Source organism: Dermacentor silvarum, chromosome 10, assembly GCF_013339745.2.
Source record: "Dermacentor silvarum isolate Dsil-2018 chromosome 10, BIME_Dsil_1.4, whole genome shotgun sequence".
NCBI classification, from domain to species: Eukaryota; Metazoa; Arthropoda; class Arachnida; order Ixodida; family Ixodidae; genus Dermacentor; species Dermacentor silvarum.
In genome coordinates this window covers 57,061,907-57,088,724 of record NC_051163.1, presented here as the reverse complement: position 1 = coordinate 57,088,724, position 26,818 = coordinate 57,061,907, and the positions used below count along the sequence as shown (strand labels likewise).

The following is a 26,818-nucleotide window of genomic DNA, read 5'->3' as shown; positions in this document are numbered from 1 at the left end:
GGGGGAGGGAAGGGAGGCGACGTTTAGCTGCGGCACCAAGTGCCTATTTATATCAGAGGCTCCAGCAACAGTCACCAACGCCGCACGCATTTTGAGCTAACGCGGGCAAAACGCCGATGGCGTCGACAACAGTTCTGCGTGTTGTTGCTACCAAAGCCGCTCACCTTACTTCGTATGACATTGCTGTGTTGCTATCGCATTCATTGCTTCGCCCTTAGGGCGAAACTGTGACATTTTTATTATTATTATTAATGGCGCCCAGTAAGGACGCATGCTTGCTCTGCTCGTGCCCTTTTTTCAGAAAACAGCAGTTCTTTCGCTGTGAAAAGTGTGAAAAACGTGTGCATGCGAAATGTGTGACCTGGCCAGACGACGAACTGGATCTTTTGAAGTCGGGATCGCGCTCCTTTTGCTGCAATTTGTGCGAGTTAACTCAGCAGGGTGTTAAGCTTAGCGACAACGACCCGACGGCGTGCTCCCCGCAGCTTTCCCTTTCCCAAACTGGTTCCCCCTTCTCCTCTTGTGCCCCACCGGGTGACCTTGACGGCAGCATGGCAGGTCTGCGTCGCCTCCTCCTCGACGCGCTGGAGGGAATCTCGTTCCTGAGCGAAGAAGTTTCCCAACTCCGAGAGGAGAATGAACGCCTTCGTAAGGACCATTCCCGCGGCGTGGAGCAACCGACCCAAGTCGTCGCCTCCCTTCGAGCGGAGGGTCGTTGCCTGCGCGACGAGCTGTCGCGACGTGCAACTGCCATGCCTGTGAAGACACCTGCCGACTCCGGAAAGTCATCCACCCTTACTACTTCTTGTACTCCTGCCTCAACGCGAGCTAATGTTCCTGTGTTACAACGCACTGCTGAACGACAAGATGTTGTTTCCCCACGTGACTTCGCTTCGTCCACTGAAAAAGCACCCGAGACTACAAAAAAAAACGAGAGTCCTGCCTCGATTGGAGCGCGAAAGACTTTGACATTATCTGTAGCTCAACGGCAGCACCGACCTAAGGCTATTTTTGTGTCTAATTTCAGCTATGAAACAACCTCTTCCGACCTGACCAACCACTTAAAGTCCTTGAACATTTCTCCCCTCTCCTACCGGCGACTTAGAACTAAATATCAATCGTATTCTTCTTTTCATGCAGCCGTCGGTGAAGAAGCCCTTAAGCGCCTGAACGACCCGTCAATGTCGCCAATGGGTTGCTTGTTCAAGCCGTTCCGTGGTGTGCTACACGATGACATGATCCATGCTACTGAAATAACAACCCCCAAGAATCAAAGTGGCGTGTAAGTTGGACATTTTTTACCAAAACGCTCGTGGACTTCGCACCAAAGCACGTGAATTTTTTTGCAATGTAATCTCATTTTCTTCTCCTATTTTTGTTATTTCTGAAACTTTGCTGTGTGGTGACATTTCGTCTTCAGACTTCTTTTCACCGCACTACAACGTCTTCCGCAGTGACCGGGACTTCAGTTGATCTCAACAAAAAGGTGGTGGCGTGCTGATTGCAGTTAACAATTCACTGAAATGTGTACGGCGCATCGATATAGAAAGTGTACGGGAGTCGATATGGCTAGAAGTCAGCCTAGCCCGATGTGAAAAGTTGTTGATTGGATCGTTCTATGTACAGCCGAATATTTCCCCTGTTTTGTATGATGATGTCATCTCTTCCATTGAAAGTGTAATATCCTCCCATAGTAAGCACAAAGTAATTCTTCTTGGTGATTTTAATACACCAGGTATTGATTGGAACGCACTTAGATATTCTCATTACAATCATTACACAGACAAGAAATGCAGCCTGTTGTTGGACTTTCTGTCTTTCTGTTCCCTTCAACAGCATAACTTAATCACCAATTCCTGTGGCAACGTCTTAGATCTTTGCATCTCGAATGCTCAGGTTTTAGATGTCTCTCGTTCCGAAATTTTCCTTGTGCGTACCGATAAGTTCCGTCCGCCACTAAAGATAACTGCCTCTATGTCAGCACTAAGGCAGAGCTACTCCAGTGGCGTAAATGAATCCCCACGCTTTGCTTTCGAGCGTGGTGATTATCTTGGTTTATATAATTCCTTGTCCACCACCGACTGGTAACTGGTTACAGACAAAAGCAATGTTAATGACCAAGTAGATCAGTTTACAGAGCTTGTTCTGAGCTCTGTAATACATTCCCCAGTACAGGCCTAGACGCTCTAGATATCCCCGCTGGTTTTCGTCTGAACTCATAATTGCCCTAAAGCATAAAGATCGCGCACACCGACAATCCAGAATTCCGTTGCCTAATGAGTACAGAGAAGAATTCCGCTTTTTTCGGGCTCTCTGTAAACGTCTCTATACGCGGGATCAAGATTCATATATGGCATTCTTGGAAAATAGCGCCTCCGACCGGCCGGCGGAATTTTGGAAGTATATCCATAAGCGCTCCAATAAACATGGAGAGGCTTTTCGCTTACTTGACTCTAGAGGGGCAGAAGTCCAAGCAGTCGCGGATTGTTTTGCAGCCCATTTCTCTTCCTTATATTAAGATGCAGGTTTCAACGCTGGTGTCAGTCAGCAGCACACGACGGTTCCTACATCTAGTGCGGTGCTGTTTGATGAAAAGCTTGTCCACGAATGCCTTAAGCGCTTGAAGCATTCCCTATCCTGCGGCCCTGATGGCATCCCCTCCGCAATTCTAAAAGCTTATGGCAGTATATTTGCTCCAGTATTAACATCTATATTTAGTAACTCTTTGACTACTTCCACTTTCCCTCACATGTGGAAAACTGCTGCTCGTATTTTTCCTGTATTTAAGTCTGGATGTATATCAGATGTCTCGAATTATCGCCCAATTTCTCTTCTCTGTGCTACGTCCAAGATTTTTGAGCTTGCTCTTCACAACATATTGTCTTTTACTGTGAAGAACTCGCTCATTCCGAATCAGCATGGATTTCTCACCGGCCGCTCCACTATCACAAATCTCGCAAGTTTCATGACACAGATCTCCACGCCAGTACTTCAAAGGGGGCAAGTTGACACCATTTACTGTGACCTCAGCAAGGCTTTTGATGTAGTGAGCCACTCGCATGCTTCTGATCAAGCTTACGCACTACGATGTTGACTCGTCAGTTGTGAATCTCTTGCGCAGTTATCTTCTTGGTAGATCCTGTTATGTTAACGTCAATGACCAAACGTCTTCTTCTTACATCGCAACTAGCGGCGTCCCTCAAGGATCAGTATTAGGACCACTCCTTTTTTTAATTTTTATTAATGACGTTCTTTCTGTTATTCGGAACTCTTCTTTCCTTCTATATGCCGATGACATCAAGCTTTTTAAGAAAATTCGCACTGTTGATGACTGTCGCTGCCTGCACTCTGACCTGTTTTCCTTTTCTAAATGGTGCAAGGATAATAACCTTACCTTGAATGCTGCTAAGACCAAAGTCATGACTTTCACACGCAAAACAGCAAGTATTTCTTTTTCTTATTCTGTAGATTCTGTGCCGTTGTGTAAGGTCTGCGAGATCAATGATCTTGGTGTACTTTTTGATGTAACCTTACACTTTTCGGCTCACACTAAACGTGTTGCAATGCGGGGTATGCGCTATCTTGGTTGTGTATGCAGACTATCGAGGGAATTCAAGTCTCCTACACCGTTCCGCAAATTATACACAGCAATCTGTCTTCCTCAACTCTAATATGCGTCGGTCGTCTGGAACGGCTCTTCTAGATCCAACAGTGACATTATAGATCGTGTCCAGAAAAAGTTTCTAAGCATATATAATCACCGCTTTGCAAACCTGGACATTGCACCCTGTACTAGCACTGTTGGATTGTTGGCATTGCCCTCACTTCGCGACCGACGTAATCGCGCTGACCTCCTGTTTCTCTTTGAACTCCTTCACGGTAACCTCACGTGTCCCGGACTTCTCAGCTGTGTCATGTTCCGTATCCCACGCAAGATCACCAGAGAACATAGACCTTTGCATGTTCCTGCCTGTCATCACGAACACTCAACTGTCCACAGAATACAGAATCTTTATAACGCTTACTTTCGTGAACTTGATATCTTTCATAACTCCTTGTCATCGTTCTTTTCCGAGCTTTGCCTTTTGTTATAATGTCATGTATTGTTCAATTGCCCTTCTCCTCCTATTTCTTTTGTATTTACTTTGCGCTCTGTTGTCGGTACTCTCTTCTTTTCACAATTTTTATTTCTATTCATTTATTTGTTAATGGTTTTTCCCAGTGTCTTGTTTTTGGTTTGTAATGTATGCGTGCGCCAGCACTCAGACCTTAGGGTTGTTCCTGGGCACGTTAAATAAACATGATTGAATGATTGTTGTTGTTGTTGTTGTTGTTGTTGTTGTTGTTGTTGTTGTTGTTGTTGTTGTTGTTGTTGTTGTTGTTGTTGTTGTTGTTGTTGCTGTTGTTGTTGTTGTTGTTGTTGTTGTTGTTGTTGTTGTTGTTGTTGTTGTTGTTGTTGTTGTTGTTGTTGTTGCTGCTGCTTCTGCGAGAAGTTTATGCTTGTGTGTGGCACCGGCTGCTCCTAATTGATAGATGTGCCCCAAATGATGTAAAAGTTTTAAACAAAAAAACTAAAACCAAATATATACCCAAATTTTGAGCGCTTGCAGGGAGCAGCCATCTTGTACTGGGGACTGCGGGAACAGGTGAAGAGAGGGTTACCGCGCAACATGCACCAGGCGCGCATGCGCGACCCGCAGTTCCTGCACCGACAATGTGGTGACCGAGGTCGACATTATTTAGGCGTGCGAGAGCACAAGAAAGTTCTGGTCTATAGCAACAACACCTGGGGTTCTTTACCGTGCAATAGAGCGCAAGCACACGGGCGTTTTGTGCATTTCGCCTTCATCGAAATGCGGCCGCCGCGGCCGGGATTCGATCCTGTGACGCCGTGCTTAGCAGCGCAACGCCTGAACCCTGAGCCACCGCGAGCCCTTCACTCCAGAACAAAAAGAACAAGAAGATAGCTACAACAGTTCCAAAGTTCACACACACAGACACACGATGAAAAATCGCAAAATTCATAAGCAAATGTGGTTATGTTAAACACAGGAGCGAACCTGCTCGCGAGAGAATGTGCATAAGTTCTACAGGGTGAACCAATCGGGAAAGTTGTACGTGTACGAACCTGTTTAGGCACGCAACAAAAAAGAAAAGAAAGAAAGAACAAATAAAAAAGAAGTTGAAGGGGATATTAGTAATCTGCGACGCCATGCAGTGTGCGAGACAAATCGTGAATAATTTGTTGTCCTTTCGCCGATGTGAGCGCCGCGTTTTCCCGCAGAACGAGTCAGCTGCGATTGAGTTGCTCATTACTGGAATAGGTATACTCAGTACTGAGAGTATGCCAGGATCAATGAGCGGATATTTTAGGGAGATTCAGGCCAGCCTGCGGGCTTATTGGTTATACGTTTTTTTCAAAAGAACATATCTTTTCCTCGCAAAACGGAAAAAGTTATACAATAAATAATATTTGGGATATGATTAGGCCCGTGCCATTATATGGATCTATCTATATGGGAGGCCAAGAACAAAATGTTCTGAGGTAAGCAAAAAAGAAAAAAAACTTCGGTGGGGCGCGAAAATCCACGGGTATTTTTGAAAGTATGGAGGTTTTACTAACCGTGGGCAACACGAGAGCATGCGAGAAACCAGAAAAAAAATTTGGTTTTTCTACACTGCTTGGAGGGAGTGCATACTTTTGGGACATGTTGCAAACACTAAAGAAACAGCTGTGGTTAGACTCGCAAAGAAACCGGTATATCTAGCCGCAGAAACCGAAGACGGTCATCCATTCGATGTAATCATGTTAACAGGCCTCCACTGTTTAGTTCGTGCGTGCATGGCGGGTTTTCATTATGACCAAGCGTCCAGCGCGTCTGCTTTTTTGCATCAGTATCACCAAGCTTGTAGAAGTGATAAAGGCGCAGGAAGCAGTTTTGCTGATTGGCTGTCCAGAAAGTAACCCCTAACAACTTTCATAAAAAAATTTCAAGTGCCAGAGTGAGCCAAGGCGTGGCAGACCACGTGTCTTGTATGCCTTTAATGTGTCTGTCGGTTAAAAGTATGATGGTGTTTGATGTGACGTCAAAGGCAGGTAATAAAGAAAGAAAAATTGCCTAGGTGGTTTAACAGGTACAGCATCAAGCAGGGAGAGAGAGAGAGAGAGAAAGAAATAGAGACACAGAGAGAAGCAAAAAAGAGAGAAAGATAGACACAAAGAAAGAGAGAGAAAGAGAGAAATAAAGGGAAACACCGATAGAGAAAGGGAGAAAGAGAGAGAGGCGGGGTATAAACCCGGGTATTAATGGTCCGAAGGCCAGCGTCATGCCCACTACACTATACACCTAAGCTTGCAGAGCTCTGCTGTTTCATCAGGTTTCACAAGCGTGGAACTGGCTTAATTCTTTTTATCTGTTTACACGGTCCCAAACGAGGCGAGACCGAGGCGTACCTGCCGGCAGCGAAGTGCCTGGTAAGGAGTAAAGAATGCTTGGCATTAAAAAAAATAATGGTACCACACTAGAATGAGATTGCACGTCAATAAAATATCATCGGTTCATCGCGTAGTCTATGTCTCAAGAGACCTGTTCTCTTCAACTCACCGTTTCAAGTATCGCGGTAACCATTCATGTTTCCGTTTGAATGAAGCAGGCCTGTGAGTCTTTGGTGAGTTCGAGCACAAAAGTGGTCTTCTTGTACTCCGTCTGGCGTCTTAGATACCCGTGAATCTGTAATGAAAAAGAGCTGTCTTGTCGTATTGTTGCCACACACGAAAGCCAGACAGAACGCGAAGATATGCACCAGGGGAAATGTAGATGTGAGTAGTGGCAAAACATGAGCGATGGCTTCGGTTAATTATATAGATAAAGAGAGGAAAACACACAAACCCACAAGAAACAAGGAAAAAGACGAACCCATCCGAACTGTTGAACTATATACGTCGTGGCAAAGCGAGGTGTCGAACGGCATCTGAACCCTGAAATCAACGAGACGTTCGAAAGCCGTGTGCTTGTACTTTTTCCATGCAGATGGAACACTTACGGCGTGTTGCGGATCGCAGGCAGCGTCAGCTCTTCGCAATCGTGTCGCTACCGGAGATGGCAATTGGTGTCCATAATTAAATATCCACGTGCGCATGAACCACTACCACTCAGCTGAACTTCCTTTCTTCTTGATGTGTACTATAGTACTAACAGTAGTACACAGGAGTCCGCCACATGGCAGGCCGGGACACAAGCAATTCGCCTACAACCCGACCACGAAACGAGCCTCAATTGTCTGCGCATGTGCAGGGAGGCAATCAGCGCTTAAACTCTGCGTGCGAACAAAGCGCCCTAACGTTTCCATGGCCTATATCGTGCGCAGAAAACAATTATTAGTGGGACACGCTTCGATTTCGCGTCAGCGAATTCGCTGCACAACTTGCGGCGCACGTGTACGGCATCTGACCTGACAGGATCCACATCGGCGTATCAGAACGCAGAAGCGCATGCGCTTTCTCGAAACGCAAATTCGTTTAAGGGCCGATCTTGCCCGGACAAGTCGCAGGTGTTGTGAAGCGATGATACGGGCTTTAGAGTCCGTCATCGTTCAAGATCTCGTAGACCATTTTCTTGGCATCCTTATCAGATGGTGTCAGGAAGTTTTCGCACGACACTTGCAACTGCCGTATCGCCTGTTGACCCACGCTGGTCCCTTGAGGTATAGCTGAGCTAGGCCACGCTGGCGAAGGGAATACAAAAAAAAACTGTGGCTCCAATCCACGCTGTGAAGGTGGTTGGACAGCGAAGTTGTAAACGACACCCACAACGATGAACCATTGTGACGTCACTTGAATTCACACGCGTGGCTCTACAAAGAGTGAACCAGAGACAAGTGAAATGTACTTAACCGCACCCTTTACTACTTCACAACGACATTATATTCACGCTGTTCTTCTGGCGTCTATACTTTCCGTGGTCTACCCGTGGAAGCCTGGAATGAACTGAATGAGTTCCTAGACCATGGTGACGTCACTACGTGATTTCGATGCTGTTGGTTACTTCTTCACTCGGAGTAGCTTATGCAACCGTAATCTTTACCGGGAAACACACGCGAGAGAAGGAACTTGCTTCGCATTGTTCGCAGACGTCATTAGCATGCATTCTACGGTTTGCACTTCACAGGAGGATTTTGAATGACGTCAGCCCCTTTCTAAGCAGCTGCAAACAGAATCTTTACCGGAAAGCGTCGGAGGGCCTTATCATCCATCATGTGGTTTTGATGCTTGTTTTTGTTTTTTTGTTTTTTTTTTTCTTTTCAAAACGAGTGCTGAGCTGTATGCTGTATGCCTGATTTCAAAGATTATATGCTGTTTGTATTCAATTTTTAGCCTGGTGTTTCTTGCTTACGCGAACTACACGAAAATTTCCTTGGCTGCTAGAGGTATATACAGGTTCGCTGTAAAATCGTGACAACGCCCGAGTGAACACGATAAGCGCCCGTGCGTAGGCACTGGTCTAAACATACTTTTATCGAGCCCGTCTTTTGCTTGACTTTCTTAGTTTACGCTAGAAAAGCTAGCCGTAGCTTTAACGGTCATGTTTAATAATTTATACAATCTATCGGCGTTATTGCGAAAAGATGATACTATCGCCGTGAACAAGGAGATACGGAGAGGCCCTCGAATACCACATTAAAAAGTGAAGAAAAAAGAAATTGCTTGTGCTGATAACACAATTCTACGGTGTGCAGTATACGTCATTTTGTCGATCAAATACTTGGAAATCGAGCTGCCAAGACATTTCCCGTCATTTACTGTAATACCTTTAATTTTTTTAATGCTGCCCACTGAGTTACGCTGCTGCAGTGTGGTGAAGTCCGACAGATAGCCGAAGGCGCAATGTAAAGAATTTCTGCATCCGTCATATCGTGAACCTCGATGCCTAGGAGGTCGCCTGCAATGGCACATTCCATTGGAAGAAGCGCCGAAAAGGAAATTAGCGACTTCTGTCACAATGTATTTTTGAATTCAAGTTAAATATAAGTTGCCTTTTGCTGAACTTGCTTAGCCAACTCTATGGCGAACGGTTGGCGCGCGCGACCTTTATAACGAAGTGACAACGAAGTACTTTGGAGGTCCAAATGAGGCATTTCGATGTAAATGCGTTTGAAATATCATTTGCACCAGACAAGGGCTTTCAGACCGCAAAAGGACGGATCACGCAGCCATTTTAAACAACGGTTTTCAACAACTGTTCTACAAGTGGTGTCGACAGAAACGAGAAAGACGGCCTACCAGGTGGACGAAGGGCCGTGGCAAGTCGGCACCACCACTTGCAGCCACCACTGTGACCACCAACGCGGTGCCACCCCACGACATCGTGGAACAGGAAGGCGAGGTGGCCAGCTCGCAGACGATCTCCAGCAAGACGCGCACCGTTGATACTGTCACGGTATGGCCGCGTAGCCGCAGTGTTGCTGGCATTGATTTGAATGCTGTAAATGACAACGAGGGTGTTACAGTGCAACCCCGATACCGCCGACTTGTGTTAATTCGACACTGACAAGACCGCTGAAATTGGTAAAATTGTCCGACGGGCTGAATTAAGCAAGAGGCTGAAAAAAAAACAACGAGACGCACTGCTGAATCATTTGGCAGTGTTAGACCCGAATCGCATACGCGACCACTTTTATGAGTTCTATGAATTTTATGAATACGCATCACCTTTTATGAGTTCTGAGTACAACACCAACGTGTCGTAGTAGTAGTGGTCATAGTAGTAGTTGTAAAAGTTGTAGTGGTAGTAGCAGTTGTTGTAGTTGTAGTAGAAGTGGTAGTAGTAGTAGTAGTAGTAGTAGTAGTAGTAGTAGTAGTAGTAGTAGTAGTAGTAGTAGTAGTAGTAGTAGTAGTAGTAGTAGTAGTAGTTCTTGTAGTTGTTGCAGTACAGTCGTTGTTGTAGTAGTTGTCGTTGTCATTGTCGTTTTTGGTGTCGTCGTCATCTTCGTTGTCGTCGTCGTTGTCCGTTTCAAAAGATGGCTTGTACAACTGAGAAACACACCAAAATGTCGCCCTTGAGGTCATCTCCGTGACAACATAGATTTACCTTGACGTCTGCTGTCCGTATACCGCTCGGGCCAGCGCATGATGCACCACGGTGTGGTTTGCGCGCAGCTGCTCTTCAGCATCGCTAGCTGTGCTCACGCCAGCAGCAGAAGCTGCAGAACATTGCCCTGCTGCTCCGGCAGATGCGACTGAGCACAGCGTGACAGTGCTTCGGCTTGGCCTTGTCACTTTTGGAAGCGAACGCACTGCGCGTCTCTTGAGCCCTACTAATTGCTCTGAGCGCAGGGCACGCACGTACGCCGTCGATACCCGGACAGGACGGCGGCGGCAGCGCCAACGCGCCTCAGGTGTTCCTATATTTGCTATCGCAGTAAAGTTAAGTCTTGTTGACTTCACGGGGTTCCGAGCCACGAGTACCTCTAACACCACTTCAACAAACACTGGCTGAAAGAGTGCTTAGTTTTGCAGGTAAATGTGACAAATTGCGCATTTAGTATTTCCCTACGCTATTGTTCTAGACATTACTTTAAAAAACGCGTGCCTGAAACAAAAATTTCCATAAATATTCCTGATTCTTTCCAAATGTGCTTATGTTCTCAAAATATTCCATCGAGGACTTCAGACATCGCCAGAGGGATATTGCAGGTTCCCTAATGTGACATGCACGAACGATCGCTTGGTGAGCTTTGGCTCCAGTCGCAGAGACAACGCGCTGCATGTAGGGACCACGTGTGTTATTAACGTGGCGGTTGATGCAGGCCTGCCGGTCTTCCGAAGGAGGGCATTATCATCCAATGACCGCACGACAATGCCGACGGTGCAAACCAGAGTAACCATTTAATTGCTGTTGCAAAATAAAAAAAGAAATAAAGAAGAGCGTGGCGTCACAGAGCCGATGTTGTAATCACTCAGAAAGCTAAATTATTGCACCAAATTAAGGCGATGGATTATTAAAGCAAAGCTTTCTATGTCTCACTAATTCTTCCGTGAGCGCCGAAAAAACGCACTGCGGGAAAGCCAACTTACAGAATGGAACTATCTGCGCGTTTGCGCACCCAAATCGTAGAACAGAATAGTTTACATTGGCAGTTGCACCGATAAGAACAACGGAAATTGAACGCCACGCTACCCATACGAACTGTATATATCTGCATTGCACTACCCGAGTCATGCAATGCATTCCCGGCCGTCACTATGGATAGGCCGCGGGTGCAGCTCACGGCAGAAGAGGCTGCCGTACGTGAACATAAGCGCGAGCGCGATCGTGTAGGTAAGGCCGATCCCGTGTATCGGCAACGGCATGCAGTCCGTGAAAGTGTGAGTGTGTGCGTGTAATCGAATGGCTACATGATCTAAAAAATAAAGGCTATGCAACTTAACGAAATGTGCCTTCATTCAGCTTCAGCGTTCAAAAAGTACAATCCTAAACAAGCAATCAAATCACGTATGCATTGCATCAGGTCGCTCAGAATTTCTTGGCTTCGTTGCGTGGTCGTTGGCTTTCAACTTTGACTTTGATTCAGTTTGCATGGTCAAAATCTTAGCGTTCAACCATCTTTCATTAAGAAAGGGGTTTTCATTTATTTAACATGAATATCGACAATTCGGGAAGAATAATATGGAATGTTACGAATAAAGATGTGCTTAGATTTAGGTGCACGTTAAAGAGCCCCAGGTGGTCTAAATTCCGGAGTCCCCCACTACGGCGTGCCTCATAATCAAATCGTGGTTTTGGCACGTAAAACTCCACAATCTAACACAATCTAAGCGAATAAAGAGAGAGTCACCGAAATTGCAAAAGCCTGAAGGCGCCATACGGCTTTCAAGGAAGTTCAACACTAATTATAGCGAAGTTGCTCTAATCAAAAAGTTGGAAAGTGATTCAAACTCTTGTTGAAGTCGATGGAAGACAATGTCTTCCTGGTCGAGTGGGGGTTAAGAATGGGATGTATAAGCCGTACAATTTATTGTGAGCCGCGCTTGGAGCGGCGACGTTTGACCGACGTGAACGAGATGCTGAATCGCCTTCCAACTTCTTGTCTTCATGATCATCAGTTATCACTACCGTTATTATTGCGATAGCAATTATATGGACACTCAAAAGCAGATTTCTGCCGTCGGCGTCGCCGTCGCCGTTGCCGTCGCCGTGAGGTTCCGTATGACGTCATTTGGGGAAGAAATCGTCGCCGCGCGCCGAACGCTGTATGTGCGAGTGAAAGGGCGCGAGGGGCGCGTCTTTCACGGGGAGTGAACGCACGGCGGAGAACAAACGCGCGTTCTGCGCCGTGCTCGCTTGCTGCAGAAGTAGGCGTCTCTGTTCTCCTTCACAATCACCATGTATGTAGAGCAAACGCGCCTTCTTCCGACGAGCGAGAGGCCGTGGGGGAGGGGGAGGGAAGGGAGGCGACGTTTAGCTGCGGCACGCAGTGCTTATTTATATCAGAGGCTCCGGCAACAGTCACCAACGCCGCACGCATTTTGAGCGAACGCGGGCAAAACGGCGATGGCGTCGACAACAGTTCTGCGTGTTTCCGATGCTGCTGCATGTCCAAGTTTATACAGCTGATAAAGCTAATATCATTACTCCGTATAGCTCTCTACAAGTTTGCTATCGCAATTGATGCTTCGCCTTTCAGGTGAAACTGCGACAACTTTTTGTCATCGTCGCCATTACCATCATCAAAATCCTAATACAATATAGATTTACCTTGACAAATGCATACCGCTCGGGCCATGGCATGATGTACCACGGTGCGGTTAGCGCGCAGCTGCTCAGGCAGCATTGCTAGCTGTGCGCGGCACACAGCACTTAAGCCAGCATGCTGAACGCTGCCCTGCTGCTCCGGAAGATATCCGACTGAGCGCGGCGTGACGCTGCGACGGCTGGGCTTTGTCACTTTTCCAACCAAACACACTGCGTGTCTTTTGTGGGCGTCATTGGTATACGAGCGCGGGCCACGCACATGCACCGTCGATATCTGGGCAGCACGGCGGCGGCGGCGCCAACGTGCCTCGGGTTGTCCTATCATTAGTTATCGCAGCAAATGTGAAGTCTTGTTCACTTCAAGGGGTTCCGAGCCACGTGTAGCTCTAACAACACTTTAACAAAGACTAGCTCAAATAGTGCTTAGTTTTGGCAGGTAAATATGGCAAATTGCGCATTTAGCATTTTCCTTCGCTGCGTTTTTCGACATTACTTAAAGAGACGCGTGTCTGAAACAAATATTTCCATATATATTCCTAATTTTATCGAAACCTGGTTATGTTCTTAAAATATTTAGTCGAGGACTTAGATATCGCCAGAGTGATGTTGCAGGTTCCTTAATGTGGCGTGCACGAACGATCACTCTAAGCTTTGGCTCCATTCGCAGTGACGGAATCGTTGCAATCGTACAATGGGGTATTAGATAGAACCACGTGGTGTTATTAATGTGGAGGTTGTTGCAGGCCTGCGTTTCTTGCGAACGTCTGACGCTGTGTGAGTGATGATGATGATATATGGATTTTATTGGCGCAAGGGCCAGGGATGACCAAAGAGCGCCAAGAAAGGTAGTATGAAGCAGTCCATGAAGTGGTAAATGGCAGATGGTGATTGCACATGGGCTGTATAGGGGCCTAAAACCTACGATGTAAATGACGTAAAATATATAGACACTAAAATAATGAGAATGACAAGTGATATGGGCTATGATCATAAAACATACTCTATGTCTGAATAATACAATAAAATTTGACAACCCAATGGCACAGCTGCCTCACCAGTGCCCTTGAGCGCAAGGGCCCAGAGGCTTGTGCCTTACAGTACTACTATCGCAGCTGCACCCTCTATAGAGAGGGCTTGCTACGAATCTCTTGGGCTAATAACGTGCAACACAACATCGTTTAAGAAATTAAGCACCGCTTTAGACCCGAAGAGTGGTTCTGCGCCAAGAAATAGTGCGGGATGAAGGGGGATACACTGCTGGTAAGCTTGAGGAAAATGCTTTTTTCGTTCAGGTTCCGCTTCCCGACACTCCACCAAGACGTGGAGGACGGTCAGCCTCTCGCCACATCTACCACAGCTAGGAGGTTCAGCACCAGTTAAAAGATAAGAATGGGTACCATAGGTGTGCCCTATTCTCAGTCGGCAAAAGAGCACATCACATCGTCGTGATTTTGATAGTGGCGACCAATTCCCTAACTGGGGTTTGATTGCATGCAGCTTATTCAAGGTTTCGGTATCCCACAAGTGTTGCCAATGGCTCCTGAGCTTTTTACGAAGGAATGGCTGTAGGTCTGTGGCTGGGACTGCTATGGAGAAACTGCTAGCTTTCGTTACCGTGGCTTTAGCCATTTCATCTACTAGTAAATTTCCTTCGATGCCTCTGTGCCCAGGCACCCAGCATAATACAACATGTTGGTTTGACATGTAGGTTCTGCATAGCAGTGCATAAAAGTCGTTGTTTATAGGATTTTTATGTTTGTGTATTGATTTTAAAGTTTTCACTACACTTAAGGAGTCTGTGAATATAATGGCTTTTGTGAGATTTGTTTTTCTAATATGTTTCACAGCCGCCATCACTGCATAAGCTTCTGCAGTGAAGATGCTGGTTTCCGGGTGCAGGACGTCGGATTCTGAAAATGACGGACCAGCAGCTGCATATGATACGCCGGAGTGTGACTTCGATGCGTCTGTGCAGAATTGTGGACAAGAATACTTACACTGGAGTTCAAGGAACTGCATACGAATGTGTACTTCTGAAGCGTGTTTCGTGATTTCCTCAAATGATAAGTCACACACTATCTCCTGCCACAGCCATGGCGAAAGCGGCTTTGCTGGAGCCATTATTTCATGTGTAGGGAGCGGAATACCCATGTCCTCACTCAGTTTCCTTACACGCAGTGAAAAGGGCTGTCTCACTGAAGGTCGGTTTTGAAAAAGTATACTAGACGTTGTATCGTTTATCGTTGAATAGCATGAATGTTCACAGTTGGAACTTACTTTCAGAAAGTATAAGAAACTAGAGTATGTCCTCTGCAGTTCAAGAGACCACACATCTGATTCTACATACAGGCTCTGTATGGGACTTGTTCTGAAGGCACCGGTCGCGAGGCGGATACCTAGATGGTGCACAGGATCTAGCATCTTCAGAGCGCTGGGTGAAGCGGATTGGTAGACTATAGCACCGTAGTCTAACCGCGACCATATAAGGCTTTTGTGCAGAGTCATGAGGCACTTCCTGTCACTACCCCACGTTGTGTGCGACAGGATTTTAAGGATATTTAGCGTCCTTAGGCATTTACCTTTAATGTGCTTTATGTGAGAAATAAAGGTAAGCTTTGAATCTAGTATGACGCCTAAGAATTTGTGTTCTGCATTCACAGGAACGCGTTCTCCATGGAGTTCAATAATGGTCTCTGGGACCAAGCATCTTTTTCGTGTAAACAGGACACAGGAGCTCTTTTGGGGATTGAGCTTAAATCCATTCTCATTAGCCCACTTAGACAGTTTGTTCAGGCCTAGCTGAACTTGTCGCTCACAGATGGACAGGTTACATGACTTGAATCCTATCTGCACGTCATCAACATATGCGCAATAAAATAAACTTCGCGGAATACAGGAGCGCAATGAATTCATTTTGACAATAAAAAGGGTGCAACTAAGGACGCCACCCTGAGGCACTCCAGTTTCCTGGACAAATTGCCTAGACAAAATGTTTCCAATTCTAACACGGAATGTCCGGTTAGAAAGGTAGCTTTCAATTAAGCTAAACATGTTTCCACGGATTCCCATTTCGGAAAGGTCTCTTAATTAATATTCCGTAACGCCAGGTAGTATCGTATGCTTTTTCCATATCGAGGAATACCGATAGAAAGAATTGTTTATGAATGAAGGCATCACGAATAATGCCCTCAATGCGTACGAGATGGTCAGTCGTCGACCGGCCTTCCCTAAAGCCACACTGGCACGCATCAAGCAGTTTGTTCGATTCCAGAAAATGTAGAAGACGGCGATTAACCATCTTTTCGAAAAGCTTACAAAGGCAACTCGTAAGCGCTATTGGGCGGTAGCTTGTTACAGAGGAGGGATCTTTACCCTGCTTCAGAACTGGAATAACAACAGCTTGTTTCCATGCAGCTGGAAGGTACCCGGCAGTAAAAATTTTATTAAAAAGTACTAGGAGCGTCCTTAATGTGTCTGTGTGGAGGTTTTTAATCATGTCATACATTATTCTGTCGGCCCCCGGGGCAGAACTTTTACACATGTTCAAAGAAGCTTTTAACTCAGCGATACTAAAAGGAAGGTTATAAGCGTTGTTCTTTGTGCACTTGCGGTCGAGTGCCTTGCGTTCAGCTATCTGTGCTTAAGAAATGATTCGGAGTACTGGGTCGAGCTCGACACACGCTCAAAGTGTTCACCGAGAGCATTCGCCTGGTCCTCCAAGCCGTTCCCTTGTTCATTGACAAGCGGTAATGGGTGGGTTTCCTGCCCCTTTAGCCTTCTAAGGCCATTCCATACTTTAGACTCTTGTGTGTAAGATGTTATGCCAGACAGAAACCTCTCCCAGCTAGCCCTCTTTGCTTGTCGCCGCGTCCGTCTTCCCTGTGATTTTGCCAGTTTAAATTCTATGAGATTTTCCGCAGTCGGGGAGCGACGGAGTACACCCCACGCTCTGTTCTGTTTCTTTCGTGCCAGTCTGCACTCCTCATTCCACCAGGGGACCTGTCTTTTACCTGAGAGACCTTTTGTTTGTGGAATGAATTTTTCCGCTGCGTCGATTATAAAACCAGTAAAATACGCTACTGCGTCTTCAATATTAAAATTGTTCATAAAATCTTCTGATAAGTATGTTGACTCTTTAAAACTTTTCCAATCAGCGGACGGTATTTTCCAACGGGGGGCGTGGGGTGGACTATCATGTTCCTGTATTAGGTTAAGCATTACAGGAAAGTGGTCGCTCCCAAATGGGTTCTTGACAACATTCCAGTCTATGTAAGGAAGGAGGCTCGCAGTGCCAATCGCTAAATCTATAGAAGAATATGAATTATTGTGGATATTATAATACGTGGGCTCTTTTTATTAAAGAGGCACGCACCAGATGTTACCAAAAAGCTTTCAATAAGTCGACCCCTGGCATCACACCGGAAGTCTCCCCACAAAGTACTGTGAGCGTTAAAATCACCGGTTATAATATAGGGCTCCGGGAGCTGGTCAGTCAGCTTGTAGAACTCTGTTTTGCTAAGTTGGTGATGAGGCGGTATGTAAATGCAACAGATGGTTACTAATTTTTTAAAGAGAATTGCTCGCACAGATACCGCCTCAAGGGACGTCTGAAGAGAAAGGCTATGACAAGCAACAGACTTATCTACTATTATTGCTACTCCACCGGACGGGGTGACAGCGTCGTCACGGTCCCTCCGGAAGATAGCGTATTGTCTGAGGAAGTTTGTTTGTTGGGGTTTTAAATGCGTTTCCTGAACACACAGCACTTTTGGCTTATATTTATGGAGGAGTTCTGTGATATCGTCGAGGTTATGGAGAAGTCCTCTCACATTCCATTGTAGGATTTGTGTGTCCATTTGAATAGTGTTTTATGCTGTATGTTCAAGAATGCAATGTTGGCTCACGGGCCTTTTCCAGGCGCCGTGACACGAGATTTTTCTTTTTTGGAGCGGTCGATAGAATCGCGCCGCTCCTTAGGCGCTGGTGGCGCCGTCTGGCCGGTTGTTGTGTCCATTGCATCTTGCGACGCGCTGGACACACGCTCTTGCGAGCGGTTAGTTTGACGTGAAGACCTCGTCTCGAGGGACGGGACCTTGGAGGCCACCAGCCCGGAGGTCGATGGCCCCTTGTTCTGAGATGGCGGAGCAGCGCTAGCTGCAGCCGCCGAGGGGGCGGATGGCGTCACCGCCGGCTCACTATGCGTGTGCCAGACAGCCGCCGGAAGCCGTTGTGGCGCTGCCCCCTGACGCACCACTCCGGTACACTTCGGCAAAGCTGGTTTTCGGCAGGTGCGATACCCGCCTGCGTGCCTCCTTGAAAGTTATGTTTTCCTTTACTTTAATAGTTACTATTTCTTTTTCTTTTTTCCAGGATGGGCACGACCGCGAGTAGGCGGCGTGGTCCCCATCACAGTTAACACAATGTAGAGAGCTTTCACAAGACTCGGAGGAATGTTCGGGAGCACTGCATTTTGCACAAGTTTGGCGGCCTCGGCAGTTCTGGGAACTATGGCCGAACCGCTGGCACTTAAAACATCTCAGAGGATTTGGCACGTATGGCCTTACACGAAGTTTGATGTACCCGGCCTCGATAGACTCGGGCAGAACACTTGAATTGAAAGTAAGTATTAAGTGCTTGGTCTGGAGTTCTTTGCCATCCCGCCTCATTTTAATCCGTTTAACATTGATGACATTCTGGTCACTGAAACCCTCAAGGAGTTCAGCCTCACTCAGCTGCAACAGGTCATCATCTGAGACAACGCCACGGGTGCTATTCATGGTACGGTGTGGGGTTAGCTGTTAGTCGGGCATCTCCAAATGACACTAGATTGGGCAGTTTCTCGTATTGTTTGAGATCACGGAGTTCCAAGAGGAGATCCCCGCTTGCCATCCTGGATGCTTTATAGCCTGGTCCAAAAATATCAGTCAGAGTCTTTGACACAAGGAAAGGTGCGATTGTTCGTACTGATTTGTCTGTTTTTTCTGAGTGGATCACATGAAATCGGGGAAAGTTCTGTGTTTGACGTCCAAAAAACTGGAACACATCTTCGGTGCGCCCTCTTTTCAGACGGTGATCAGGGAGTGGTGGAAAAGGACTAGCCATAAGAATATCTGGGTTTTCGGCAGCAACGCCAGCCACCCAGCATGGAGCCCAACAAGGGGACGCTGCAGGGCCTGTAAACACAAGACCTGCAGACGCCAGCTGTACGTCACCACTATAACCAAATATGGAATATCCAAGGTTGGCTACCCACACAAGGTTAACCCTTGCCGCCCAGAAAATCAGAAGTAAAAGGAAGTGAGTAGGAGACAGGAAAGATTGAAAGTCAGAGAGAAAGACGAAGATTGAGGAGGAGGACAGGAAAGGGCGACTGCCGATTTCCCCCGGGTGGGTCAGTCCGGGGGTGCCGTCTATGTGAAGCAGAGGCCGAAGAGGTGTGTTGCCTCCGCCGGGGGGCCTTAAAGGTCCGAACACCCAGCATCGGCTCAACCCCCAGGATCCCCCTTTCCCCAGACACGGCTAAGCCGCGCACGGTTATACGCGGGAGGGTCCAACCCTCGTGTGCTCGGGTACGTGGTGGCGCAACTCACCAAACGCCTGCTAACGCAGACGCCCCTGCGGGCCGCTGTGTGAGTGTGTGCAGCTGTGCGCCTCGCTTTTACTGCGATAACTTTCACGCGTGGACCGCCCATGCGTGTCGATATCATGACAGCACGTCAACGCCGACGGTGCAAACCCTTCTTTTTTCTGGGGTTTTACGTGCCAAAACCAATTCTGATTATGAGGCACGCCGCAGTGGAGGGCTCCCGATTAATTTTGACCACCTGGGGTTCTTTAACGTGGCCCCAATGCACGGGACACGGGCGTTTTCGCATTTCGCCTCCATCGAAATGTGGCCGCCGCGGCCGGGATTCGATTCCGCGATAACGGTGCAAACCCGAGCTACCGCATAATTTCTATCGCAAAAAAAAGAAAGAATGAACGAAAAGCGTGGCGTTACAAAGCCGATGCTTTAATCGCGCAGCACGTAGCGAAGTTTTTGCACCAAAATAAGGCGATCAGTTATTGAACATGAACAGCCATAAATCAGGAAGTATAATATGCGATGGGGCGAATAAGAAGGAGAGAGTCGCCAGAATTGCGAAAGACTGAAGGTGCCATGCCACTTTCAGTGAAGTATTACACCAATTACAGGCAAGTTGCACTAATTAAAAAGTTGGAAGGTGATTCAACCTCTTTTGAAGTCGATGGATGACAATGTCTTCCTAGTCGAGGTGGGGGTAAGAATGGAGAGTATGAGCCTTACAATTTATCGTGAGGCGCGCTGGGAGCGGCGACGTTTGACCGACGTCAGTTAGAGGCTTAATCGCCTTCATACTCGTTCTCGTCATCATCGTCATCATTATTGTCGTCGTCGCCATCAACATCGATATCCTAACCTTCTTCGTAATTATCATAATTATGATAGTCATCCCATAACCACTTGCCCCTGTTGTACACACCTAGTGATATATACCCAGTGACACATACCAAAGTTGGCGTCGAAGATGTTCACTGAAGAGCGGCACGTATACCCATGGAGTGACGCATACGCAGCGCCACATATGCAATAAGCTCAGATACCACGTGGCACGTATACCCAGTAGTCCATATACGCAGCGGCCCCAGTTACGCTGATATTGTAGCACTCTTCAGTGAAGCGCACTAAACAAACTGGTTTATTGTGGGCGAACTGTTGTGCCCGGAAACTTAAGACTAAAACACACACACAGAATTGGCAAGCACAGTTAACAGGAACGCGTTCCACAGTCAACCACGTCCGCAGATTGAGCCAACGCGCAGCCGCGTTCGCGTGCACGAGACACACGCGCTGTCACGCCATGCGCGTGGTGTTGCTGGCGCTCTTCTGACGGCGGTGCGATGAGACGCCTAGAAGGATACTTCGCGTGGAGAGATAGATCTCTGCGGCATTACTCCCCCTCCGAAAACGCATCGTCCCGATGCGCATGAAGAAAATTTCATATGCAGAAGTGTTTTCATTGTCTGTCGAAGTACGGCTTCATGCGGACTACATGTACGACCTCTGCAAGGTTGTGGCGCTTTGATAGTGCTTGTCCATGAGGAATGACTTCGTAATTCAGGTCACCTACTCGGCGAATAACTTCGTAAGGACCAAAGTATCGGCGAAGGAGTTTTTCGGATAGGCCGCGACGACGCACTGGTGTCCATACCCACACTTTATCGCCTGGCTGGTACTGAACTTCTCTGCGGCGCAGGTTGTAGTAGCTGGCGTCCCTACGTTGCTGCTGGCGTATACGGAACCGTGCCAACTGACGGGCTTCTTCAGCTCGTTGTAGGAAGTCGTCCACATCGTATGGGTTGTTGTTGTTGTCAGCATCTACTGGTAACATAGCATCCAGTGTGGTTGTGACTATGCGGCCATAGACCAGTTGAAATGGAGTGACCTGAGTTGTCTCTTGAACAGCCGTATTATATGCGAAAGTAGCGTAGGGCAAAATTGCGTCCCATGTCTTATGCTCGAGATCGACATACATAGACAGCATGTCGGCCAGGGTTCGGTTTAGACGTTCCGTCAAGCCGTTTGTTTGGGGATGGTATGCTGTGCTTTTCCTGTGACTCGTGTGCGTCATTTTCATCAAGTACTCCATCAACTCAGCTGTGAAGGCTGCTCCTCGATCCGTAATCACGACCATTGGTGCACCATGTCGCAGGACTATGTTATAAACGAAGAAATTCGCAACTTCAACTGCCGTTCCTCGCTCAAGGCAGCCAGTTTCAGCATATCGTGTTAAATAGTCTGTCGCTACTACGATCCATCTCTTCCCTGTAGATGACGTTGGGAACGGTCCAAGCAGATCCATTCCAACTTGCTCAAATGGAGTCTTCGGTGGGTCTATGGGTTGGAGAAGGCCGGCCGGTTTGACGGGTGGTGTTTTGCGCCTTTGACATTCCCGGCAAGTCTTCACGTAATGCTGTACCGACGCTAATAACTTAGGCCAGAAGTATCTGAGTCAAATTCTGGCGAACGTCCGGCTGACACCTAAGTGGCCCGACGATGGTTCGTCATGGCAAGCTTCCAAAATTTCCGGTCGCATGGCTGATGGCACGACGAGTAAGAATTTTTCCTCATTGTGTTCAAAGTTCCTCTTATAGAGCGAATTATCTCTGAGGCAAAAGGACGATAAACCTCGCATAAACACACGCGGAACTTGAACGTCGTGTCCTTCGAGGTGCTTGATGAGTGGCAGGAGTTCTGTGTCGGCCCGTTGATGCTCAGCGATTTCCGAAGCTGTTATCACAGTAAGGAACGGGAAATCTTCTTCGTCAGAAGGAGTAGACTCCACTGGTGAGCGGGACAAGCAGTCAGCATCATGATGTTTTCTCCCAGACCTGTACACAACCGTAATGTCGTATTCTTGGAGCCTGAGACTCCACCTCGCAAGTCGTCCGGATGGGGCCTTTAGGCTTGCCAGCCAGCAAAGGGAATGGTGATCGCTGACTGCACGGAACGGCCTGCCGTAGAGGTATGGTCGGAACTTGCTGATAGCCCATATGACCGCCAAACATTCCTTTTCCGTCGCAGAGTAGTTTGTTTCAGCTTTCGAGAGGGTGCGGCTGGCATACGCTATGACTTTCTCTTCCCCGTTTTGCCATTGAACTAGAACGGCGCCGAGACCAAGATTGCTTGCGTCGGTGTGGACTTCTGTGTCCGCCGTCTCATCGAAGTGGGCGAGGATCGGGGGGGCTTGTAATCGTTCCTTCAATTCATTGAAGGCAACCTCTTGCTCTGCATGCCACATGAAGGGTGCGTCTTCTTTAGTAAGTCTCGTTAGAGGTTCGGCAATTTTGGAGAAGTTTTCTACAAATCGCCTGTAATAAGCGCATAGTCCCCAAAATCGCCGGATTGCCTTCTTGTCTGTCGGCTTCGGAAATCGCGCAACGGCAACAGTCTTGTCGGGATCCGGGCCAACACCTTGTGCGCTGATTACGTGACCCAGAAAACGAAGTTCTTGGAATCCAAACTGACATTTTTCAGGTTTAATGGTCAGGCCTGCGGAGCGGATATCTTGCAGCACTAAACGCAGCCTTTGCACATGCTGGTCGAATGTTGCAGAAAATACCACCACGTCGTCTAGGTAAACTAAGCACGATTGCCATTTGAAACCCGAGAGGACACTGTCTATCATGCGCTGGAATGTCGCCGGCGCACAACAGAGGCCAAATGGAAGTGCTTTGAACTCGTACAGGCCGTCTGGGGTAACGAAAGCAGTTTTTTCGCGATCTCTTTCGTCCACTTCAATTTGCCAATAACCACTCTTGAGGTCTAATGAAGAGAAAAAATTGGCATGTCGTAGCCGATCCAAGGTGTCATCAATGCGTGGCAGGGGGTATACATCACGCTTGGTCACGCTGTTCAATTTCCGGTAATCAACACAGAATCTCAGTGTATTGTCCGGTAATCAACACAGAATCTCAGTGTATTGTCCTTTTTTCTCACAAGAACTACGGGTGACGCCCACGGGCTGTTTGATGGCTGAATGACATCGTCCTCAAGCATCTCTTGTACCTGACTCTTTATGATCTCTCGTTCAACTGGGGATACTCGGTACGGGTGTTGGTACACTGGTCTGGTTGTTTCGTCTGTTATTATGCGGTGTTTAGCAATCGGTGTGCGCCGTACCTTTGACGAAGCGGAGAAACATTCTGCGAAGTCGTTGATGAGCTCTTCCATCAATTCTTTCTGGGTTGGCGACAGACTTGGGCTGATTGCAACTGACGTTATGGCGTCATGCGTAGTTTGTGCAGCAGGCGGCGTAGACGCTACGCTACATACATCTGTGACTGCAGTAACGCTGTGTAGAAAGGCTATGGCTGTGTTCTTTGCGACATGCTGAAATTCACTTCCGAAATTCGTCAGCAATACATCAGCACACCCATCGCGTAGCTGAACAATTCCCCGGGCTATACAAGTAGATTTCTTCAACAGTAGCTCGATGTTGGCATCCGCTATACCTTCCAAGTCGTCGAATGCTTCACTTCTTACGCGAACCAGCATGCTGCATCGTGGTGGCACGGTTACGTCATCGTCTGTAATCCGCAAGGCAATGTGCTCTGGCTCCTCTGACTTTTGCATATCTATAGCCTGCTTCGTAGAAAAGGACACACATGAATTCTGCAGGTTGACTATGGCACCGTTTGCTAGAAGAAAGTCCATCCCGAGTATTAAATCCTTCGAACATTCCGGTAATACAACAAAGTCAGCGACGTAAGCAAAACCTCGAATTCCAATTCTCGCTGTGCATCTACCCAGGGGTGTAATGAGGTGCCCACTAGCTGTACGTATCTGGGGTCCACTCCACGGCATCAAAACTTTTTTCAGTTCCTTTGCGAGTGCATATCTTATGACGGAATAATCAGCACCTGTGTCCACTAAGGCATTCAGTTCGCGACCGTCTATGGTAATGCGCAAGTCTGAAGAAATTCTCTGTTTACTCATCTTATTAACCCGTTTCTGTTCGTCGCTGCTGCTCGGCAAACTCGACGGAGGATCTTGGCTTTTTCCAACGTCAGCGGCCTCGCCTCCACAGGTCGCTCGCTTTAGTTTTCTTGTCGTGGGCTCAGTGAACGACGTCCTGGTGAACTCGAGGACGGCCGTGGGCTAGGTGACCGGAAGCGTGTAGACGCTGGTGATCGCGGCTGGTGTTGGTATCGAGCCGCCGAGTCCTGTTGTCTGGACAAGTAGTCCTGAATTTCCACGGGCCTTTCACCATTACGGGGGCAAGGTGCATTCATCGTAAAGCCGCGAAGACCTGCCCTGCGATATGGGCACATTCTGTAAAGGTGTCCAGCTTCTCCGCAGTGGAAACAGAGTGGCGTCCGGTCGGGTGCACGCCACACGTCGCTTTTTCGTGGCCTCAGCTCTGCCAGAAGGGGTTCACTGCGCGGAGTCGGCTGGCGGCTGCTGGGAGCTGTGAATGGAGCATTATGCACGGATGGCCGGCATAACACATCAGCGTACGTCGGCACGCGACGTACCGGTGGCGCTTGTTCGAGATGTACAGGCGGTGCCTCAAATCCTGGCTGCAGAATGGCATGCCGAACTTCATCGCGAATGACGGCGGCGAGAGTTGAAACTGTCGGCGTGGCTTGCGACGGCTGCAGCTTTCGAAGCTCTTCCTTTACGATAGAACGCACCAGTTCTATTAGCGCTTCGGTGTTGCTGCCTGGGCTTGCGGACAGGAGTTCGGCTGGTGCACTGCTGACATCACGATTGTAGTGATGGGCACGCTGCTGCAGCGCCTTTTCTATAGTCGTCGCCTCGGTGCGAAACTCAGCAACACTGCATGGTGGGTTGCGAACGAGTCCTGCAAACAGCTCTTGCTTAACGCCACGCATCAGATGACGTAGTTTCTTATCTTCGGTCATGTTTGGGTCCGCACGTTTGAAGAGGCGGGACATGTCCTCAATGTACATGCCAACACTTTCGTTAGTGCGCTGGTTTCTGGCTTGTAGGGCGTTCTCTGCCTTCTCTCGCCGATCGGTGCTGGCATACGCGGCAAGCAACTGTCGCCGAAATTCTTGCCACGAAGACAACGCTGCTTCATGGTTCACGTACCATGTCCTCGCTGACTCTTCTAACGCGAAGTACACGTTGCGAAGCTTCCGTGCCTCGTCCCATTCATTGAAATCTGCGACTCGCTCGAAATGTTCTAACCAATCCTCCACATCTTCGAACGCATCGCCATGGAAGGACTTAGGCGTACGTGGCGGGTACACGATGAGCGGCGACGATGCCACCGAGCTGGTCATGGCTGTGCCGTCGCTGGTGACTGTTGCCTGCAATGCGGCAGCAACAGGAAGCGGTCCGAACTCAGGCGGGTCTCCTCGGAGGCGGCGGCTTGTGCGCTGGTGTACTGGAGTCAGCTCTCCGGGTTCCAATCGCCGAGGGTCAGGTCTGCGCTCTCTTGCGCACTGGGGACTTCCAATCATACCCAGCACCTCCACCAGAAATGTAGCACTCTTCAGTGAAGCACACTAAACAAACTGGTTTATTGTGGGCGAACTTGTGCCCGGAAACTTAAGACTAAAACACACACACACAATTGGCAAGCACAGTTAACAGGAACGCGTTCCACAGTCAACCACGTCCGCAGATTGAGCCAACGCGCAGCCGCGTTCGCGTGCACGAGACACACGCGCTGTCACGTCATGCGCGTGGTGTTTCTGGCGCTCTTCTGACGGCGGTGCGATGAGACGCCTAGAAGGATACTTCGCGTGGAGAGATCTCTGCGGCAATATTTGGACTGCACTATCGCAGGGATCGGCCCACGATAGAGGCCGGAAACACACATCATAAACAACATATACCTGATACGGAAAAGAGGCGATAACTCGCCAATGAAGGCATCCTCTTGAAACATTAAGAAAACATGACCAACCACCCACGTACTACGTGTGTGCGAGATTTCATCGTTAAGTTAAACGTTCAGTGGAAGTGTCGGCAACAATATTCACAACGAAACCGGTATCTGGCCGCAGAAAGCGAAGACGGTGTTTCATTCGATCTAATCATGTTAACAGGCCCCAACTGTTTAATCTGTGCCCGCATGGTAGGTGTTCACTATGGCCAAGCGTCCAGCGCGTCTGGTTTCTTGAGTCAGTACCACCAAGCTTGTAGAAGTGACAAAGGCGCAGGATCTTTTGCTGATAGGCTGTCCAGGAAGGAACCCCTAACAGCTTTTAAAGACATTTAAAGTGACAGAGTGAGCCCAGGCGCGGTTGACCACGTGTCTTCTACGCCTTTACTGGGTCAGTTGATGTCAAGTGTGAAGGCGTTTTATCTGACGTCAAAGTCGGGCAATAAAGAAAGAAAAAGTGCGTAGGTGGCTCAATCAGGCAGCTTCACCGCCTAAAGGACCCTGATTAAAATTCCATCATCACAAATGTATTTTTATTTATCTGTTGACGCGGTCCCAAACGAGGCGAGACAGAGGTGTACCAAAGCGCCCTTATTATTTGGGCTTTAAGACGTATTAACCTTATTT

General features: G+C 47.9%; 1 protein-coding gene across 2 annotated transcripts in view; it reads right to left on the bottom strand.

The window, feature by feature from the left end:
- LOC125940617 (uncharacterized) overlaps positions 1–26,818 on the bottom strand; it is a 123,834-nt gene that overhangs the window by 95,480 nt on the left and 1,536 nt on the right. For both annotated transcript variants that reach the window (XM_049657008.1, XM_049657009.1), the window contains exon 2: positions 9,281–9,480. In XM_049657008.1, coding sequence (XP_049512965.1) covers positions 9,281–9,480 — 200 coding nt within the window. The remainder of the gene's footprint in view (positions 1–9,280; positions 9,481–26,818) is intronic.